Consider the following 22,144-nt stretch of genomic DNA (forward strand, 5'->3'; position numbering starts at 1 on the left):
GGTGGGCTTCAGAGGTTAGCGACATGGTTGATATGAACCTCAAATATTTTTCACCCAGAAAAAGGCGGTCAGCACAGGAGATATAAAAACCATGATCCATGTTAAGATATAAACCATCATCCATTTGCATTCACTCACAGATTCTACCAAATGCACAAATAAATGTGAAAACAGAAGACGAGGATGCATTTATTTCAATTTCATACAGGCATGAGATACCTGCAAAACCAAATCAAAACCATGGACATCTGTTGACAAGAATACCTAAATTGTGATGGAGACTAAAAGTAAATCACATACAAAAGCCTGCACTTGCTTGCAGTCTTCGAAAAATAGAAAAACATCGACGGTATTCAAAATCATCCAAGATTCGAGACATTCTGTCACTCGACATATTCCGGTCTACTTCACAGTGATAATGTCATCAATCTTCAGGATCATCCACACACACTCGTCACTAGCATCATTGCACTGGTGCTAACCAACAGTGGCTGCACAACATTCTCCTTCAAGTTGTTGGTGATCTGGCCCTTCCTAACGTTAATCCCAGCATTGATCTCACCCTGGGCATGGCATTCTCGGACAAAGTGTAGGGAATGACCTCAACAGCTTCTGCAAACTCCTTGATACAGTAACTGTCCATTCCCCAAAGCTCTTTTGCCCAAGCTACAAGCCACCTGGACACCTCAATTACTGGTGCACCCCCACCAGCAATAAGAAATCTCTTATTTACCAAACATCTAAACATGCCATGAAGTATGTGAATTGAAGTCAATACAAAAAAATTTTCGAGACAATCTATTGCAGAACAGAAACAAAATGATTAACTAATGCATGGAACTGAGGAATTCATGAAAAGGCTTTTTTCTGCAATTGCAATAAGCAACTACTGTGAAATGCAGCCAATAAGATAAAAGCTTAACTTTAAACCTCTCAGTTGGCTGATGATGAGTCCCACCACAAAATTTAACCACAAAAAGCTACAAAATTCCTAAACTGAGCCTATCTTCATTTAACTATCCATTTGTCTAAGTAAGCTAAACTGTTAATATGGTAGAAGCAGACATCCTCATGAATCCCAACAATATTCAAGAAAAGCTAGAAAATTCCAAGGCCACATAACACTGGAGAAAGTCACTGTAAGATGATATAGTTTGATTACTAGAAGTCAACAGAGGCCACATAACCAGTCAAAAAACTTCTACACACCTACATTACCTTTGAATTATTTACCCATTGACTTGAAGAACAAAATCAAGTAATATAAAAGGTAAAGGCACCCCCCACAAAAAGATGACTATCAGAAGTAACTCTAAACTTGAATCAAATATGTGAATCCTTGTGATGTGCAGAATAAAGAATCCATCGTTTTGGTCACCAAAAAGGAAATCATATAAACCTTCTTAAAGACACATTAATGAATTATGGTTCTATGTTTCTAATGAAAGATAAGAATTATACTTTCCAATGAAAGGACTTACTAAAGACTGCTCTAATACTTACCTAGGCAAAATTTGCACTTCCATGCATAAATCTATTAGAAAAACAGAAAGTTATCTCTAAACTGTGATTACTAGCCCACTTCCCATTTTATTAAAAAGGCTACTTTCCACCGGTACTGTTGATACTAACACATACAAGACAGTCAAATGTATCAAGCAAGTTACTGCATATATAAGCTCCAGGTACAATGAAGCCACTAATAAATATAAACACAAGACAATTTTGAGGAATAGTTGGTGTTGTCCTAATGCATACAAAGGAGAGATCCGCAGCTGGAGAAAGAACTACCTGAAGCAATTGAATGTACAAAGTCTAAAACTTGTTGAGATAAAGGATTTAAGTCATGGTCTGATCCTGATTTTAGTAATCCATCGGATCAATACAAGAACAGTTGCTGGTCAGTACACTAACCCACCATCCAATACCATCTAAAACATAATTAAAAATAACACTGATTGGTACTGGACTATATGGTCCAATACAAATCTACAGGCAGAACGATATATACCAGTCCATATGCAGTATGCACTGTCTCAAATGCACCATATTGGTGATCTAATAATCCCGATACCAGACAAATATGTAAAAATTCATAGTGATTACTCATCTAGAAAATATCAAATTCTCAAATGTATAAAGATCAATCAAATCATCAAGCCATTACCCATATTTTGGCACTACCACAACCCTTAAAATACAAGAAAAGCCTTATACCTTTCCTGTTGTGATGCTTTAGATCTTCATTGCATTTCAAACATAATGGTGATATGAACACAGTGCACACCCTCTAATTTTCAGTGCATTCCAATGACCTCTGTCACCCAACCAATGTCCACCATAGCTACTGCAACAGTTCAAAAATATATCCAAGAGAAAACATAATAGATCCAGCCCCACTCTGCTCACCCCAATCCAATCCCTTTCCACAACTAGAACACCCAACACTAAACCTAATCTAAGAAAATTCTGTCTACAAACCATAAGAGTACCTTTCAGCTACTGCTACAATGTCGATAAGAATCACATAAAAATGATAGGTACAAGATATATATATACATATACATATACATATACATATATATATATATAACCATGAGTACACTGATTTTAACAAAACATGTTGAAAAAACACAGAGGGTCGAGTTGACCTGACAACACAGAGGGCATCATGGAGGCTGCGCTCTGCCTCATCAATAACCAGCTGGTTTGATCCTCGGACAAACACGGTTGTCGTCCTGCCCATGTCCTTGATGCCAGTGATCTTCACAATCTTCCCATCTCCAATTGAGACTTCCTCCACACAATTTGCAAAACCCAGCTTCTCCTCTCGGAAATGCTCGATATTAGCGATTGGCAAGCAATTCAAAGTTTTTGTAATAAACTCAATATCATCTCTTTATATGTCCTTAATCACCAGAATCTTTGCCTTGGCCAGGTAGTGCAGCGAGAGATCAGTCACAGCATCTCTCAGAATGCTTTTCTGAATGGGGAGCACATTGCAGCCTGTGGCCTTGATCTTCTTTACCATCCCCAAAATATAATTTCGCTCCTCCCGGAGAATTCTATCCATCTGGGTGTAGTCAGAGACCACGATACTCTGCTCGATGTCGGCCTTTGGTGGCGAGATTTGGAACTGGCTGACGACAATCTTGGCATTCTCGACCCTAGTGGGGCCGCCGGCAGAATGACTGACCTGAGATCAGGATAGGCAGGGTCGACGACAGAGAGGACAGCGTCGACGGCCAAGGGCGCGAGGAGGGAGTACTGGCTGACGACCTTGCTGTTAAGGGAGGTGGCGGCGGACTTGGCAAGGGCGTCGCGGTCGGATAGATCGAGCGGGATGGCCATGCCGTGGAGGACGTCGATGGCACGAAGGGAGAGGCGGTGGAGGGCGTCGGAGACGGCGGTTGGGTGGACGCCGGCGGAGAGGACGGAAAGAGAGCGCCGGAGAAGGGAGCCAGCAAGGACGACGACAGTGGTGGTGCCGTCACCGGCGGCGGCGTCCTGGTATCGGGAGAGGTCGACGAGCATCTTCGCAGCGGGCTGGAGGACCTCCATCTTGTTGAGGATGGTGGCGCCGTCATTGATGATGACGACCTCGCCGTTGGCGGAGGCGATCATCTTGTCCTTGCCCTTGGGTCCCAGGCTGGTGCGGACGCCGTCAGCGACGGCGCCGGCGGCGAGGATGTTCGCCTGCCAGACGTCGTCGGGCCGCTTCGTGTCGACGTAGCTCTCTGCCTTCGAGGAAGAGCTCCGCGGAGCGGGGGCGGCAACGGCAGCAACCACGAGCTCAGGAATTGTGGGGAGGGGAGGACAAGACGATGAAACCTTCCAAAACCCTAAGCCTAGATTAGGACTATCATGAAGAAAAGATAACTGATGAGCTTGTTATATCGGAAGAGAGGAAAATGAGGCGGGAAACAGCCCATGGGCCTCGGAAAAAGACAAAAAATGAAAGAAATCACGTGTAGTGCACGTGTCCAAGTACGTATACGAAAAAATAATGATAGCAAAATCACGACTAATTACATGTATATCGTCGAATTCAAAATTTTTATATTAGAATCTTTATAATTATAAAAATAAAATATTTAATCTTATTTATCTTAATGTTATCGATTTTATCGATATAACATGTGATAATACATATAGAAATGATATGAAAATAATAAACAAAAATATAATTTTAATATTTCAATTACTAAGTCAAACATCAATGATTGAAGCTAGGGCAATGATTGTGATAGTGATAGCGGTTTGATAATGATATTGGTGGATCTTAGGAATGCCCTTGAGATGAGCAGGGTGGAATCTTAGATGTGGAGCTTAAAAACTTATGTAACTTCTTGTAGGAGGAGGAGAAAAAGTAATCACGGGAGGTGAGATAAAGGGAGAGGAGGAAGACAACGAGAACGATGGTTGCTTTGCATCGTTTTACATTTACGTTGTCATTGCTCTGCATTTATGTCAATGTCGTCTTGTATTTAAGTTAGTGGATGGTGAGGCAAAGGGCATGCATCTCATCGATGCAGATGTAAAACATTGGAGGAGGAAAAGGAGGAAGAGCGACGATAAAATATGAGGCAAAGGGAAAGGAGAAAGAGGACGACGACGATGGCTGCTTTGCATTGTCCTGTATTTATATAGATGTAAAATATTGGAGGAGGAAGAGCGACGATAATATATAAGACAAAGGGAGAGGAGAAAGAGGACGACGACGATGGTCGCTTTGCATTGTCTTGTATTTGCATTGACATTGTTCTGCATTTGCATCGACGAGAGGTAAGGTAAAGGGCTTGCATTCCGCTAACATAAATGCAAAATAGAGTGGTGTCGATACGAATGCCTCATCTCTTATCATTTATTGAGCAACCTTGTGTCATCGTCCTCTTCCTCTTATCATTTTATCTCACATTCCATCGTTGTTCTTCCTCCTCCCTCACAAGAAGCCACAAAAGTCTATAGAACTCCATCTCGTCGGTCTCCGAAGACATTCTTGAGATCCACCACCACCAATATCAAATCGTCATCGTTGTTACCACCTCAATCGCTAATATTTGAATCAACATCGATAAGACAAACCATTATATTGTTCTCATCGACCATCATCACAATAGTCACCCATGTCTCATAATCGTATTGCCATCCGCCACCACAATAATAGTTGACTAAAAAATTTTAATTAATAATTAAGATATTAAAATTATTTATTTTCTATCATTTTCGTTTTAATCTTACAAGTGTTATTATACTATATCTTCCTAGATCACATTAACATAAATTAGGTTAAATATTTTATTTTTATAACTGTAAAAATTTTAATATAAAATGTTTAAATTTAAAAATTAAAATACTAAAGAGATTTAACTAAATGAGGAGGTAATATAATTAGCCAAGCATAACCACGTTTTACTTCGACTGATTTCTCTGTTGCCTACGGTACTATAAGATTCTCTAATTTCATCAAGATCGATATTCAACCGTCCGATCTCCGAACATTGAGATCGCCTCCCATTCTTTTCTCCAGACACCAAATGCCATATTCCAAGAATTTAACATCGCCACGTGTGAACGCTTATGCGGTCCCACAACAATCGAACTGGGATCGTCGCCTTCTCATCAGTCGGTGTCAGCGAGCCCCGCATTTGAATGCCCAGGCTCAGTCGGTGCAACGGCTTCTGTCCGCCACATGAGGTCCATATAGCTACACATCCCATACACCGAACAGAACGTTCTTTAATCCCCAATCTCTCCCCCGTGCGGGCAGTGTATGATCTGTGGCGTCGCGCAGTGTCGCCGCGTGACCACCACGATGCCCCTGGCTCTTCCCAACCCTGGAGGTAATCTTAATCTTGGTCGCTGCCTTGCGCCGATGAAGACTGGACGCGACGCGATCACCGGAGTCTTCGTGCCAGATCCCGTGGCTTCTTTTTTGGTCGGCTAGGCGCACGGTGCCGGAACCCTTCCCATTGCGGTGAGCGTGTAAGGTCGGTGCCGTTCCGCGTTGTCGCCGCATTTCCATCACCATGCCCTTGGTGCGTCCCCTCCCCGCTCCCCTGCCCCAGAGGTAATCTTAATCTTTGTCTCTGCCTTGCGCCGCACGAAGACTGGAGGCGGCGCCACCTCCGGAGTCTTGGTCCCTGGATCCTGCGGCTTCTTTCTTGATTGCCTAGGCTTCCGTTGCAGGAACCCTAGCAATGTCCGTGGACTTCGGTTGCTGGGACGGAGGCGCGCATGAAATAGCGCTCGTTCTGCCGTCGCCGGGTACCAGTATCTCCGTGGGCGATGGGTTTCCGTTTCACTTTCACATGTAAAGCTCGGTATCCGGAAAGGTTGGTCTCGCTTGAACTTAATTAGTCATAATGGGGTTCACAATGAGGTTTTCACGTGGAAGTGCTTCTGAATTTTTTATGAAGTTCACTCTGAGTCAGTGTCTTTTGTGGAGCTTGTCAGTCTTATATTTCTAGTTTATGATAAAGTATATTAGCAAATCTGCTAGTTAAATCTTTCTCCTTTTCATAAACTGTGCTTGCCAGAGTGTTCGGAGTGCATCAACTTTGGAAAACATTGACAAACAGAAGTGCAAATTAAACATTCTTTTTCGAAATGAAACTGAGCAAGAAATAGTATCAACAGAGAGAGAGAGAGAGAGAGAGAGAGAGAGAGAGAGCAAACATGATTATGAGCATCTTGTAGTATTCACTGCGAGATAGGACTTGTATAGGTATATTTTGTGCATCCTCATGATTCAATTATGCATCCTAACATCAATTCTTGGTTGTTATTTTTTAATATGCATCCTAACATCTATTTAGAGACAGAATCATACTTGTTGAATTGGCACTACGTGAAGGTTGTTGTGTTTAATAAGCTGCCTATGCCAGACTACAGAATCCAATCTGGATGGAGGTACTTTTGAGGAACTCTTTTATGGCATTTGGTGTAATATATTTTTCTTGAGACATTTAAAAGAAATGTATTGATGATTTGAATATTTTTGTGAATCGCATCAATTCCTCTTTGTACTTCTTTTGAAGCCCATTCTTTATTTTCCTTGTTTTCACAATATGTGCTTAATGTTCCTCATAACCTAGCACAGGTCCTTGTTAGTTCTTCATTCTTGTTGTCTGCAAAGAGATGTAGATGCTTTGCTCGAAGCAAACCATTGAGAAGGCATCCCATTTTCAAGGTCAAGTAGCACCAACAGTTTTATGACTGATGGTTTTTTTCCATTTTGAACAACAGGATCCACAGACATCCACAAGTGCTATGTGGAGAAGATTCTCTAGCAAGGAGGATTGTATATGCATGTACTCTTTGACTTTGCGTTATTTTGTATCTATCCTTATATGACCTAAAAGTTAATTGTTCTTGTCATAGCGCATGATAATTATCCCTCGTCTGAATTCAACCAAGTTGGAGAATCTGTATTTTGATCAAATTTGACTTACATTGTCCGATAAGCACTTCTTTTGTCAAAAAAGTAAACAGTGTATCTGCACAGTACATTGTGGATCCATCAGATGGTTAACCAAATGTACAACTAATTGAAACTTCTTAAATCTTAAAGCAGGATACTAAATCTTAAAGTTGACAAGTCAAAATTTGTGTTTTCTAGCTTTCAGGATGCTACTGGAATGATAAGAAGTGACATGGCATGGAATGATCGTTGCCATTTTGTGCCATTCCTTTCAAACCTTGTTTGGAAGATGCTGAGATAGTTAATCAATATTGCATGTCTGCCAAACATGCTGTCTTGGTCTGCAAATAAAACTTGCCATTTCTGCCTCATTTATAATTGGGTTTTGAACTGAGTCTGGTGCATATAACTCCAGTCTGATCTATCAATTGGAATTGAATCTGTTGCATATAAACTCCAATTTGTTCTATCATATTTATCCCAAATAGTTTTCCAGTACACTGAAGGTATTTAATAATAACCTTTTCCTATTGTTGTACTTTTAATGCTATTGACTTTGTTTGATTTAATAATCAATGGGAGTTCTTGATTTCCATTGATATTGTTTTGAACCTTTTAATGCTCTAAATTGATTACAGATTATGTTGCCAATGTTGAGTGAGTTATCTGGGTTTGTTTTGAGATGTAAAGTATTTTTTCATTTTAAGAACCAAAGGCCGAGTATAAACTTTGTTGCAAGCACTCTTTGAAGTTTTGGTTGAAACTTGAAAGTCAGAACTTAATTTTTTTTTTCCCTGAGACCCAGTTAACTTAAAGCTACGTTTAGCTTTGGAATTGTTCAATAGATTTCTGTAAAATATAAATTGTATATATGGTTTAACTAAGTTACGTTAACTTTGACATCCTCATTCCTTATTTTTTATTTTACTTTGATTAGAAAGTTTTATGATGATGTGCAAATGCCATCAATTTGTTTTATGTCTATGCTTCATTGTGACAAATAGAAGTACACCTGTGAAAGTATTGATGTAGCTATAACATTGCTACTTCTTTTAAGAATTCCTCATTTATTTGGCACCTGAGAGAGCTTGCTGACTATTGTCTTCAACAGTTGTAGTTATCTACGATCCTCTTTTGAATCATTCTGCCCATCAACTAACATTTGGGCTCTTTAGGTGAGGCCTTCTTTGTCTAAACTTGTCTTTCATAGGACCTGGGTCTAGCGATTGACATCCAGTGCTGAATTCGTTTTTGGTCCTTTTGGTCTTAGAACGTGCATTACAAGCACCTGTTTCTTAGTGAAGAAAATGTTCCAGTGATGGATGGTGAAGATTGCATGAATATTCACACACACTACCAATTTGGTACTGTTTGTGATCTTTCAAGTGTGTCAACAATTGCTTTAGGCTTTTGTGGTCTTCTGATTCCTCTGTGATTTTTGGTAACAAAATGTTGAAACCTCAGAAGAAGTTTCATAAGTGGAATTAGTATGTTAGACTCCTCCATTGAAACAATTGACACTGCAGCTAAGATCCGGAGTGGCTCATGGACTGGTTCTCATCTGGCTCTGCGGACATTGGTCACATGTACATGTTGGTAAAAGAGCAAGTAGCAGCATCATAGAACTTAATAGGCGCCATGATCGTTCGGCTACTGCTGAGATTAGAATGTTTCCTCGCCAGTTTCTCCCAGCAATGGAGAAACTATAGGGGTCATAGAAAGTAATATTGCATCTTTTTACAAGGCATTCAAAATTTGACACTGGCCTTTCTTTTTTAACAGTGACAAGTGTATAGATCCGGAAGACAGAAGCTATCTCGGAGCAGGAAGACTCGAGAGATGCATATGAATGTAGCTTGACAGGTATCCAAAGACTTGGTATATAATAGCCAATCTACATGTGCCTCTGCTTCTGTGCGTTTTAACTTATTCGTCTGCATATAATCGACACGTATATTGAAGCTGAATATGACCGCATCTGCTGCTGATCCGTGGCGAGGCAAGCGACACTTACAATAATGATCCACTGAATCTCCCAGCGGCAACTGTTCTAACTTCATCAATGAACCTTGTTACGCAAGCGTCATGAAGCTTATTCAAATCCTACTTGCTTCAGCAGCAAGAGGGACGGAGGGTGGTATCAGGTTTTGACATACTCCCACCTGATGGTTTGTTTTGTCAATGCAGAAACAGATTCTCCTCTTGGGCCTCTTTGATCACACTCTACAGCTGCATCCCTGCTCGGGCTGGTCGCCCCAAACTCCCCTGTATCGGGTTCGACGATGCTGTCCGCCCTGTGATCCCTCTGTCGTTCTGTTGATGGCATAATCGGGATCAGGTGGAGGGGAAGGGTTCCAAGGCGTTGCCACTGCGACAGGATCGAGACGTTTGACCAGTCAATTATGCTGCAGTGGGGTTGCTGATGGGCCCGCGTATATCAGACATCTTCTCGGCTCCTGCTGTATCTATCAGGTAAGCATACGACAATCGAGCACCGTCCGATCGCGATCGGACTGTTGTGACATGGTCCTGGACACTTAATCCTTGCATGTACTATAACCTCAGCAGAGATTCCACTTTGTAAATATTAGTATCTGTCACCGTCCCACTCCGCTTATCAGATTCGATTTTTTTTTGTTTTTCTTTGTGAGCTTTGCAGCAGTGCTTCAGAGCCGAAGACGATCTAAATCATTGTGCCACTGCAGTCAGTCAACGGTCAACAACCTGACAGTAACGGAACGAAGGCCACGTCTGGTCGCCATCATCAACGCAATAAGGAAGCTGATCTCCTGATCATCAACAGTGCTGTTCAATACGACTGGTACGTACAACATGAATGAAAACATACCCACCAACGAATCATTCAGTAGAAAATTGCCATGAGTCTTAAATCTATATATCCTTAAGGTCATTAGGACCAGGATGAGCAAATAATTGTACCATAAGTACCATGGTTCGAGGGGTCACAGAAGGTATCATCATCATCGTGGGTTCAAGGGGTCGGTCTGGGAGCCCACAGCGGCGACGAGTACTGGATATATCACTTTTTGTCGCCTTGTGGGGCCTTTTGCCCCATGGTTGTGGGGTTGGGCTGGCAGGCATATGACACCACTTTTTGGCCATTTTGTCGTCTCCTTGCTTGGATTAAATGGGAACATATTATATCTTAGAGGGAGAGGGGATTTAAATCTCACCTGTCACTTGGCATTTAGATTCGTAGCAGTGGTAAGACCACATGCACGTAGCATTTAAGGTTTTTGCGTATTTTCTTTTCCTTTTATGGAGCTCCGGGTCAGGCCCACGCTCCCATGTCCCGACTTCTTTTGCCATTTTTTGGCCTATAACAAGGAGGGAAGGACTGGCTCAGAGTTGGATGTAGGGACCACGAAGGCCCCTTTCCCCTCTCCTTTCTCTGTCTTCTTTTACTAGGGTTATAATGCTGTCGTCGGGTTCATGAGAATCGGAAAACACTTGGAATTCTCAAGAACCAGTCTCCTCTCTCTCTCTCTCTCTCTTTCATTTATTTTCTTTCTTTTACGGATGCATCAGTGGCAATCGGGAGTTGCGCTAGTGTTTTATTTATCGTGTGCTTGTGCGTGCGCTTCCTTCAGAAACGGCCGAGTTTGGCGCCGTTCAACGTGAGGAAGGATGTACTATTGTTGATGCCTTCGTCTGATAGACTGCAGTGCCCTCGTTCCTCTCCATGATTCACCAAACCACCTTCGCCTTCCTCGTGCCACTCTTCTTGCTTACCAAGCCTGCAACTTTAGTTTAATCTTAAGATATCTGTCAGTGAGGCACACCCCAGCATCATGTGCCCACAGTTGTGCACACATCTCCATACATTTTCCTTTGGCCTCATTTGTGGGACATCAAAGTGAGCTTGCAAATATACTATTGCGTTACAGTAAGTGTGCTGTTAGAAAACAGTGTTTACCCTTATGGGTGTGGGAAAATTCTCTCTTACGCAAGTGCGGTCTTACAGACCAGCTGAGATCGGTGCATGTTTCTGTTTAACTTGATCGGAGATTTGGTGCCTTCATTGATGTAAACGAGATCGGTGTATATAGATATATGCAGCACCTGATGGAGGAGGAAGATATGAAATTCCGGTTTTAGTTTAAAGGTTAATTCATACATATGGATGATATTCCGACTTAATACTTTTCTTGTTTAGTTGGGTTGAACATTCCTAATACTGGCAGTGTGAGCTAGTGGCTTCTGAAGACAAACATCCACTCGAAATCATATGGTTTACGTTAATTCATATCTGTTTATATTCTTTCAGGAAGCTGGTGTCCTCAGACGAGATTATTGTCGAGTCAACTCCATGGAGCGATGATGGCATGTGAGATCAAGACTTGAGAGAGAGAGAGAGAGAGAGAGCATAAAGCGCAAGGATCTGAAGGAAGTGTTTGTGCGCTTGTGAATTCTCTTAAACTAGACAGCTACTCACAAGTTTTCTGATGCACCGTACATTGCTATCAGTCTATCATCTACCCTTCTTCATTCCCCACCCTTTTTGTGTGCACGTAGGGGCATTTGGGGGAGGAAAGTTCTGATATGAATGGGTTCTTGGTGATGGAAACAGTACTCTGATGGCGAGGCTATTTTGCAGCAGAAAGAAAGCTCTCTCACAGCGATCACTGTTGTGGTCTCAGTGAGCGTGGAAAGATAGGACGGCTCTACGGCCTATGCCGTTCCTTTGCCATGTAGCGTGTCCTCACCTCCGTTGTCTTTGCTCGCAGCTCATGCCGACGATACCCTTCCCTGACTGCTTGGCTGAGTGTACAAATATTCTCTAATTCCATCATGATTTCATATTAATTTATGGTCTTATCTTTACTCTCAGAAAAAAAATTAAGTTCTAAGAGTTCAGGATATAGAAGTCAGATTCAGTGGTGTTCGTCAATTCTGTGGGCTGATGTAAATTTCCCTTCCGGCTACTTTACACACGTAGAGATCCACTTTATTGGAATGCGAAGTATGAGGTCGCAAGCAAGAGATACTGGATGAAGCATTGGCAGATCTTGAAGAGTTTTGACTTCACTTGCGCTCTCCTGCCGTCAGCTTCCTCGCTTCCTAGTATTCTATCTTCCATATTGTATGGCCACCGAGTGCTGTTGCCGTCACTTGCATGGAGGAGCATTGATTGCATGATTCGTCGCATAAGGTACATTTACATCTGCAACTATCAACAAGTGCATCAACCATTTATTTTACTGATGAACCATGGAACTTGGTTTTCCCTAAGGGTCTGCCAGATTGAAACAGTGGTCCTCAAGAAACAAACAACAAGACGAATAATGTACTACAATCAACGGTTTATTGTGTGTAGAGAAATGTGTTTTATTTAACCAAAATATTGTCATTTTTTAAAGTGGGAAAATCTTGCTACTCTTAAGCATTTTGTGATCAGAATGAAATATTTTCATTGAGACATATCCTTGATATGAGAAGAAACCTTCAAAATATTATAAGAAGAATATCTTTTTTTTGTCGTGAGGAATGTATATTGCAGGTGGCTGGCTTTGTAAATATAAAGGGGGCGGTATCCATGAGGTCTCCATATATTGAAGCGACCCTTTTGACCATCTCAGGTACTCTCTCTCTCTCTATTTCTCTCTTTCTCTCTTTCTCGCTCTCTCGCTCGCGTCCGTCCATAACTGTTCTGTTTCTCGCGATCGGTCAAGACTCGAAAAGAGAGGAGAAAAAGGTAATAATAAGCACGCGCAATTGATCAAATCGGGCTGCTTTTGGCGGCCTGGATCTCCTAATCTCCTGATCGTACGGCGGTGGGCGGGCTTGTCGGCCGCTTCTACGTGAGTAATCCTTCAAGAAACGGGGACGAAGGAACCGCCTTTACCCTGTTTCTCCTCCACTTTGACGCATTCAATCCGCCATAACTGTTCTGTTTCTTTGCGATTGAGTTGCATTGGCGAAGAAAAAGAAAGAACAGATAGAAGGAAGGAATAGTACGATTACTCTTCGAGGCTTTGTATGCAACTATTCCCTTTTTTTTTTTCCTCTGTTTGAGGTACCCCGAGCTCTTGATTTTATGTATTCGAGGAATCTCTAGTGAAAGCCTTCTCTCCGTTGGGCGGTTCTTTACTTGTTTCTGGTGGTGTCTTCAAAATTTGCTAAAGCTCGTTCCTTTTTAATTTCTTCGTATCATTTGCCGTCTCTGTGCTGGGTTCTGTTAGTATTCATCCGGTGCTCCGTGACGAGATCATCCTTCTCTGTGAACGTTTGTGTCCTGAATCTTTAGGTGGGTGCTTGGTTCTGAGGCTATTAATCAAGGTGAATGATCACTGGTGTAGTTTTGGCAGGTACCTTGCTTGTGGTTTCCTTAGACATGGGCCACTTAGATGCTCCCAAGTTTGGGTTTTGGATTGTGATCGAGGTTTATAAATTAGCGACAAGAGTTTTTGGGTTTTTCTTTTCTTTTTGAGTGGTCTCATTCGTCTTTCCACTTTTGCTTCGAAAGATTATTTCTTTTAATTTCTTTATTAACGTTAGCGGTTGATTAGCAGCCGTAGATGCACAATATAATGGTTTTGTGAAGTTATCTATTATTGCGCTGCACTCTGTACCTTTTCCCATTTTTTTGAGATTTTAAAACTGAAAAAGCTGCTTATTGGAGTATTATTCTTTTTTTGTGTGCTCATCTAAGGATTCTAACTCTTTTTGTAGGTGAATTTTTTAAGAATAATCTTTTTTCTTGTCTGATGTGTGGCAGCGTTGCTCGTTTAAGACGTTGATGCATTCTTTCTCTTTCTTTTGTGTCCTGGTAGATCCCTTGATCTTTTCAACATATGGTTCTATATGACAGTTCATGGGTATAACATTTTGATTGTTGGAACGAGGGTTGGCTGACATTTCCTGTTTCTTTTCATTTTACTTCAAGTGATTGGAAAAGTTTTGGAACTTAAACGTTAACATTGTTCATCAGGAACGATTTCTGCTCTTATTTAGAATTCTTTATAATAAATTTCTGTCTAACATGCCAATTAATAACTCCAGGGAACAGCTTGGCCAGTGCTCATGGAGGCCAATGGCGTAGGAAAAACAGCAAGAAGGTGCCACATATCTCGAGAAGATAGTGATGTGAAATCTGTAGGTGATTTTGGTGAACTTGATCCATGGACAGCTTGGGCATACAAGCCACGCACAATATCTTTACTCCTCATCGGGACATGTGTATTAGTGTGAGTCCTTGCTCGTGCTTATTTCAAGGTTATTTTAGTATCAAGTAACTCTATATGAATCCGTGGTTCATAGTGGCATATATACTGGTGAGATGACATCCCCCTTCTTCTTTCTCTTCTAAATGTTCAATTAAGGAAGACATTAATGTACCATATGCGTATCTGAACTCATAATTGATTGAGCAGTATTTACTCAGAACAGTTATTTTTAGATATAAGCTATGAACATAACATAACATACTTCGTGGATTTAATAAAAGCTGCAAGGGGTTTATATTGTGTAGTTTACTTGTCTGATTTTTGCCCACAGCTGATGGTTCTACTTTTCAAAAAGTAGAATGACTCGTTATATCTAGGAGAATGATGAATTGCATAGAAGTCTTATGGTCTTGCTTTAGCTCTTGGTTAAACTTACATAATAAAATGGTGGTGAGGCTATAGTAAAACTATTAGTAAATCATTTTTAGAACAAGAAATCAGACTATCAGGTTGTAGACCTGTTACTCATCTATGAAACGAAAGATAAGAGTGTAATTGCTGTCTTAATCACAAGTGTTCCATTGAAAGAAAAACTAAGACACTACATAAGAAATCTGACAGTCCTGTAACATACGTACTTGTGATGGTTTTCTCATGGATTGGCAGCAGTGCATTCTAAACCATTTTGTACTTACAGTTGGGCTAGTGGAGCACTTGATCCTGAAAGCTCAGCATCAAATGACATTGTAACATCTGTGAAGAGGTGTGCTTATTTTGAAAAGTTTGTTCTGATTCACACTTATATTATGATCTTAACATACAAGCTATATTATCTGAGTATTTATATTGCTGAATTGTTCTCTTTGAATGTGCATTATTAAACTCTTGGAAGTTTGTAAATTTCAATGTGCCTCATTTATATTGCACTTTATCGTCACTAACCTTTCTTTGTTTTGTAGGGGTGTTTGGGCAATGATTGCAGTCTTCCTAGCCTATTTCTTGATGCAAGCACCTTCAACGTAAGTTATGACTTTAATTACTGACTCCAAGGATTTAAACCTACTGCTTATTCTCAGTTTTCATGTTCTAGATTTATGGACAACTGTCGTGGCTACACCTTTCAAAGCATATTAGTCATGAAAAATTATGAGACTTATCTGTACTTGTATAATCAATTATAGCTAGTTTATGTGCAATCCTTCCAGTATACAGAAGTTGGACAAGTTTTACTGTGAATATTTAAGTTGTGAAGTATCTGGTATCGTCATATGGTGGCAGACTTTGAGATTGACTTAATAGCTTTGGAGGATTTTGTGGTACTCACATATGGCAATTCGAGCATTTTATCCTTCAAGAAGTACAATTTAGTTTCATACTAAAGAAATTTGTCACTTGTCTCTAGACTTAACCTGTTGCACTATCCATATAAGATGGCATAATAAATTATGCCTTGTTAATAACCTATATGCTTCTCAGGGTCCTTATAAGGCCGCACCCTGCCATTTGGCGCTTGGTTCATGGAATGACTGTGGTGTACCTTGTTGCCCTCACTTTTTTGCTTTTCCAGGTATGTCTTTGATCTTCTGAGCTGATAATTTACAAGGATAACACTAATTCATTTCTGATTTCTACCTATTCTTTCTTATTTTTTCTGGAACTATTTTCCTATTGCCTTGCTTTAGTACTTGGTGTTGTTGATCTAATTTAGGATGAAATTTTGAGTCACATCTATAAATTTGTACAATGTCATTTGAATTGTGGTGTGTGTGTGTGTGTGTTTCTATATATATATATATATATATATAATCTCATGATGGATAATGTATTTGGTATTTGACTTTTAGCTATTTGTATAACCTGAAAATAATCATATTTAGAATATTCTGCTGCTATTATCTATTGACATTTCACTTCTGTATCATATTATGTGCCATTTTGTTCTGAGTAGTGTCCAGACTTGAATCTTGATATATAACATAAGCTTTTCAATTTATTTTATATCTGTACATTCTGTAAGAATTTCTCTGGCATCTTTTGTCCACTCCCTAGAATCGTGATGATGCTCGGCAGTTTATGAAATATCTCCACCCTGATCTAGGAGTTGGTAAGCATTTGATTTTGTAACTTTTGATTTGTGTCATAAGAATAGCTTTTTCTGACGAAAAGGGTAACTTTTTGTTTATAGAACTACCTGAAAGGTCATATGGAGCTGATTGTCGTATTTATGTCCCTGAGAATCCCAAAAGCAGGTTTATCAACGTTTATGTATGATTTCTTCACTCACCAACCTAATTTTCTTTTCCATTCTATATTTCTCTATGTTTTCAAGAAAAAAACATGCTTTTATGTTTTGCAATTACTAAACTGTCTTAGGTTATTCCAGGAGACATTATTTGATGAGTTTGTACTTGCTCATATTTTTGGATGGTGGGGGAAGGCAATAATGATACGTAACCAACCTCTTTTGTGGGTATTGTCGATTGGTTTTGAATTGATGGAGGTCGGTTTTCACACTCTGCAGGGGATTACTAATATATATTATGGCTTTCTTCTTTAAATTCAGCATTTTAAAGTTCATCATCTAACAATTACAGCTTACTTTTCGTCATATGTTGCCGAATTTCAACGAGTGTTGGTGGGACAGTATTATTTTGGACATCTTAATCTGCAATTGGTTTGGTGAGACATCATTTACTCTTTATCTTGTTGCTAGATGCAAATGATGCTTTTCAAGTTCAAAATTTCCCACTTTGGAGTTCTTGATTTTGAATTAATCCCGATACTCGGAATATTAGACCTTTTTTTTTCTAGTGGCATAAGGTTTTATGCAATATTTATTATAATGGTTACATCTCGTACTCTTATTATGTCAAGTGTGACTTTGTCTTCCCTCTGGTTCATGACAAACTAAGGTGTGGTTACAGTCTCTGATTGATGCAACACAAGTTTTCTTATTATTAGGCTGTTCTGATTATTAATTCCATGATAGTCGTGCTATACAAGTGGTCAGTATTGCTTCATAACCACTACTGGACTTCAGCCTTGTGATTTCTCTGCATCAAGTATTTAAATGTCTTTGTTGATTGGAATTTAGGACATATTAGTTAGTCTTTTTGTAGTTTCTATCTGGCTGAGGGCAATATTCAAAAGTAGAAGGTTGCTTAGTATAGCCATGACTTGTGTTCTATTTCGTAATATTGTTAGGTTAAAGGGAGGAGAAAAACTTGGTTTTAACTTCAGTATATATAATCAGGTTTAAATTCAGTGAATGACTTTGCTGGCCTTTTTCTTTCCATTGCAACCATACTGCAATAGTTGATGAACCCATCTCTTTAAAAATACTGTTTATAGTCCTTGGTAATACATGGTTCTTTGGCTTATCTCACTCTGTAACCTTCAAATTCTAGAGTGCTAGAAGGATTTTCTGAAAAGATTTGCTGAGACCTACTATATAAGAGAGGATGTCAGCCATTCTGGAGTAATGAATCACTCTTCTATTTCTCTTTCCTTAGAAACTCAGTAGAATTCTTCGATGATGGGTCTTTGTATGAATATGATTATTAATGAAAGAGTTCTATTTTTTTGTTGCTATAACAGACACATGGAATTTGATGTGTTAATATTTTTGTGTTCTTTTGTATTTCCAGTTTCTGTTTCTTTCTCATTACTGTATTCTCTTTTTTTCATTGCTTTTTTCTGCTCAGTTCCAGATAACTGTAGGTCGCCAAGAATTTCTCTCCATTCCATTGGGCTTACCAATAACTACAGAATCGAATCCACTGTTTCAAGTTTCTTGGCATCTCTTTGTTTTTCTTGTAACTTAAGGTTATTTTTCCCCTACGAGATCTACTCCTCTGGAAGCCATTTCTTTTAATTTCTAACTTTTCCTTATCTTGATTTCTCAGAACTAAAAAACTATTATGATAATACCTAATTGACCAATATTAAACATCTAGTACTAGGAGCCCGAGAATCATCCAGAATATTATCATAAAGCGCTCTGTATTTCCTTCAAGCTTCTATACCTTTAGTGTAGGCAAAAGTTTGATACTAGTTTGCCATGAGAATATATATTACAAGAAGAATCTCATTTTAAGCTGTTTTCCTTTAGCCAGCCATAAGCTGAGTAAATTTTGAGTGAATGTGTGTGTATCAGCTAATAAGATGATCTTGTTGAGAAATTGGATTTATATAGTCTCCCTTCTCATTTCTCTTGGGTTTAGGTTGATTTATCTGGATTTAATTAGGATCAAACTTGATGCTTTCTGTTTGAGAAAATTTCATGTATTTTGATGTTTGTGTTCATTTAAGATCTTGCACCTTTTTGCTTTCATTAAGCTTCTAGTAATTGATTGTAAATACTATTTCTTTTCTGTTTAAAAGTAAAAGTAGCAGCATATAGTAGGTATGCTACTGAAGAGATATTCCTCCTCCTTTCCACCAAGGTATGTATTTAGTTTGGTAAAGAACAGGTGGAAATGGATGCTGTTTATTTAGAGACAACTTGTCGAATTACCAGAACCTTTAATCAATTTGTGGATCAAGATTTATTTTTTTAATCATCAAGACTTGATTATTCAATCATAACATTCTTAAGTGAGATCCTGAAATTTTGTTTCTCTTGCTGTTTTATCACATGAAAATTTTCTTGTTGTTACTTGTCAAATCAAATCAATTGGGCAAAAGAAAGCAAAGTCAAAAAAATATCTCTATCATTATGATGATGTTTTGGTTTATAATTCAGGTATCTGGGCAGGAATGCATACTGTTAGGTACTTTGATGGGAAAACATACGAATGGGTTGGCATAAGCCGCCAGCCAAATATCATTGGTAAGGTATGTTCCATGACAAGCTGTTGTGGATATTTGAGTTTGCCACTAAAATTATGAGAGAAGTTGGGCTTGAATCCTTTGTATGTTCTTGGGAATATGATTTAGAATCTGTCAATATGATAAGATGAGAATCTAATAGTTTCATTATTTTCTATGACATTAATTAAGATGAGAACTTTTTTCAGACATCAATTTGAATGAACAGGTTTGCAACAATTACTGCATGATTATTGAATCCTTAAGTTTCAACTCTGGTGGAATCCTAACTTATGCAATTTCTATTATCACAAGTCTAAAGTATTCATGTCTTTTAATCCGTCTTAGTTGCTCTGTGACTTTTGCTTTGTCATTTCAGAAGATGATTTTAATTTTGGATTTGCCTACACATTTATTTGTTTTTCAAGGTCAAAAGAACATTGAGCCAGTTCACACCCGCACGATGGGACAAAGACGAATGGCATCCTTTGCTTGGACCATGGAGGTTCATTCAAGTGCTGTGCCTTTGTGTTGTTTTTATGACTGTGGAGCTGAACACTTTTTTTCTCAAGTTTTGTCTTTGGATTCCACCTAGAAACCCCTTGATTGTTTATAGGTTGGTTCTGTGGTGGCTAATTGCTATACCAACCATCCGTGAGTACAATACCTACTTGCAAGACAGGTATACTTCTACCAGAAAAAAAGAGATTTTTCTTCAGTGAACTTGCATAATTTCCTAATCATATCATGTATCTCAAGTTCTTAGTTCATTGATGCACAAAGAGCAATCTAGTTCTTGATGCTGTCTCAGTTTTAAAAACACAATGATTGCAAGCTTTTCTGTGTCACTAGAAGGAAGACTAACATGATCAATGGTTTCAGAAAGCCTGCGAAGAAGGTTGGTGCATTTTGTTGGCTTTCACTAGCAATATGCATCGTGGAGCTTTTAATCTGTGTCAAATTTGGCCATGGTGGGTTCCATATCTTTTTATACGCATGTTTTATGTTTCTTTTTTGCCTCATTTCTTCTAGCATTCCAGAAGCAATCTGACTAGTTTTTCCTCAAACCAGGTCTCTTTCCCAATCCAATGCCCCCATGTTTGATAACTTTCTGGACGACCGTGGGTACAACCCTCATGATTTTTCTACTTGTTTGGTCTTGGCAGATTCATCAATCGGTGACGAAAAAGATGGTATGATCACATATTAGATTCTCTGCTACCGGTTTATTTTGCATCTGTACATATGCCTCACAATTGTAAATGGCGTAATTGTTGCCTAGTCTGGAAACCAGTCGGGCACGTAGAGGATGTCTTTTTTCATTTTCCTTGTTTTTGGTTCCGATTCCTCTGTTAACGTTATGTCTGCTTTTCTTGACCATCACCTTTTATGTATCCAATTGAACTATGAGACGAGTTCATACCCACAGAATGAAATGGAGTCATCATTTTATGACATCTCAACCATTGATCATTTTGTATGTAACCTTTAGTTGTTACTTGTTTTCCAATATCATAAGCAACTTCCTCATGCTTATATCATCAGTAACCACCACAGCTTGGACTTGGACTTGTTAACTTGCTGATTCAAGTTCCTTGATGTTATTTCCCTACTCATTTTCCCTATGTCCATGATATTTGTTCCACCATTTAACTCACAGTCCATTCATTCCATTTGCATTTACAGATGTCCAGGTTTAATAGATTTTTGTCACTCTTTCTTGTTCTAACTATCTAAAAGGCTGTAGTGATTCTTTCCACTTTGAATAACTTTGATACATTCAGTAATTCTTGTTGCCACTGATAGTTAAGGCATCTTCTATTAGCTGATCAGACCAACCCTGCTTTGGTTAGGTGGCCATGATCTTCCTTTTAGAAATCAGATCGAGAACCACCCTGTAAGGAAATTTGGTTTGAATTGACTTTGCTGATTATAAAATAGCGTCAGTGTTTTTAAAGGTGTCTTGTTCACCATCAAATGTGAGAATCAGTCTGGTGTTCTTTCTGATGGCTTCCTCATCAGCTTTTGAGGTCAGTAGTTGTGTTGGTTTGCTTCTTTCTCGAGTGTTTGGTATCATTGATAGAAAGGTTGCGTTCGGAGATTGGTGTCAGTCGTCTCAAGAGCTCAAGAGGTTTAAGAGCACATGATGTCAGATGCCCGACGGACTGCTGAGTTCGACCTGAGCTGCGATGATCTATTTGGGACTAGTCGTTTTGTTGGCAGGTCGTGGGTTAACCCTCCTCGCCAGGTTCGTTAGGAAGAACTCACAAGGCTCGATTGATCTCATGCTCTGATCTCACATAAATTTGTGGCGAGAGGAGGAAGATGATTGGTCTCTGAAGGCGTTGGGAATCTGTACAATCTATGTTATCTGGTGGCCATAATTGTTACGCTCAGATCCAGAATAGGTTCAGCTGTTTGTCGTTTGGTGAGCATCTCCATCCTCTGCATGTTTCACTGCATCGTCAAATGTCAATGGCGGGTCTCCTACAAATCGTAGAGAGAGAGAGAGAGAGAAGCAAATGCTCAGGAATTGATGTTACCAAATCGTGCCTAATAATGTTGCCGTGGTCAATCCTTCATACTGTGGAGGCAGGCAGCAGTGAGACGTCGTCGGAGAGGTTGGCATCCATCGGCCTCCGTTCCCATCATATGGACTTTGACATCGAATGGGCCTTTGCTTCTGGTTCAAGAGAAAAGAGAACGCCAGGAACCCGAGGTAGGT

At 39.6% G+C, this 22,144-nt stretch overlaps 1 protein-coding gene and 1 pseudogene across 3 annotated transcripts; one reads left to right on the top strand and one right to left on the bottom strand.

Annotated features, from left to right (window-relative positions):
• Nucleotides 1-168: 168 nt before the first annotated feature.
• Nucleotides 169-9,749, bottom strand: LOC103988315 (T-complex protein 1 subunit delta-like; annotated as a pseudogene).
• LOC135582692 (CDP-diacylglycerol--serine O-phosphatidyltransferase 1-like) lies at nucleotides 8,069-20,874 on the top strand. Of its 3 annotated transcripts, XM_065186807.1 has the most exons (18): nucleotides 8,071-9,286; nucleotides 9,386-9,895; nucleotides 10,083-10,244; nucleotides 11,712-12,596; nucleotides 12,945-13,023; nucleotides 14,447-14,631; nucleotides 15,308-15,373; nucleotides 15,570-15,629; nucleotides 16,087-16,177; nucleotides 16,660-16,714; nucleotides 16,796-16,875; nucleotides 16,994-17,110; nucleotides 17,205-17,289; nucleotides 19,355-19,446; nucleotides 19,848-19,924; nucleotides 20,036-20,101; nucleotides 20,302-20,390; nucleotides 20,491-20,874. In XM_065186807.1, exons 6-18 carry the CDS (start codon nucleotides 14,468-14,470, stop codon nucleotides 20,616-20,618), a joined length of 1,170 nt encoding a protein of 389 aa, XP_065042879.1. In that variant the 5' UTR covers nucleotides 8,071-9,286; nucleotides 9,386-9,895; nucleotides 10,083-10,244; nucleotides 11,712-12,596; nucleotides 12,945-13,023; nucleotides 14,447-14,467; the 3' UTR covers nucleotides 20,619-20,874. The 3 variants fall into 3 exon arrangements, with proteins under 3 accessions (XP_065042878.1, XP_065042879.1, XP_065042877.1); XM_065186805.1 differs by having other exon boundaries at nucleotides 8,084-9,286; nucleotides 19,848-20,101; XM_065186806.1 differs by lacking the exon at nucleotides 15,308-15,373 and having other exon boundaries at nucleotides 8,069-9,286; nucleotides 19,848-20,101.
• The last annotated feature ends 1,270 nt before the right edge of the window (nucleotides 20,875-22,144 follow it).

Source organism: Musa acuminata, chromosome BXJ1-6, assembly GCF_036884655.1.
Source record: "Musa acuminata AAA Group cultivar baxijiao chromosome BXJ1-6, Cavendish_Baxijiao_AAA, whole genome shotgun sequence".
NCBI classification, from domain to species: domain Eukaryota; kingdom Viridiplantae; phylum Streptophyta; class Magnoliopsida; order Zingiberales; family Musaceae; genus Musa; species Musa acuminata.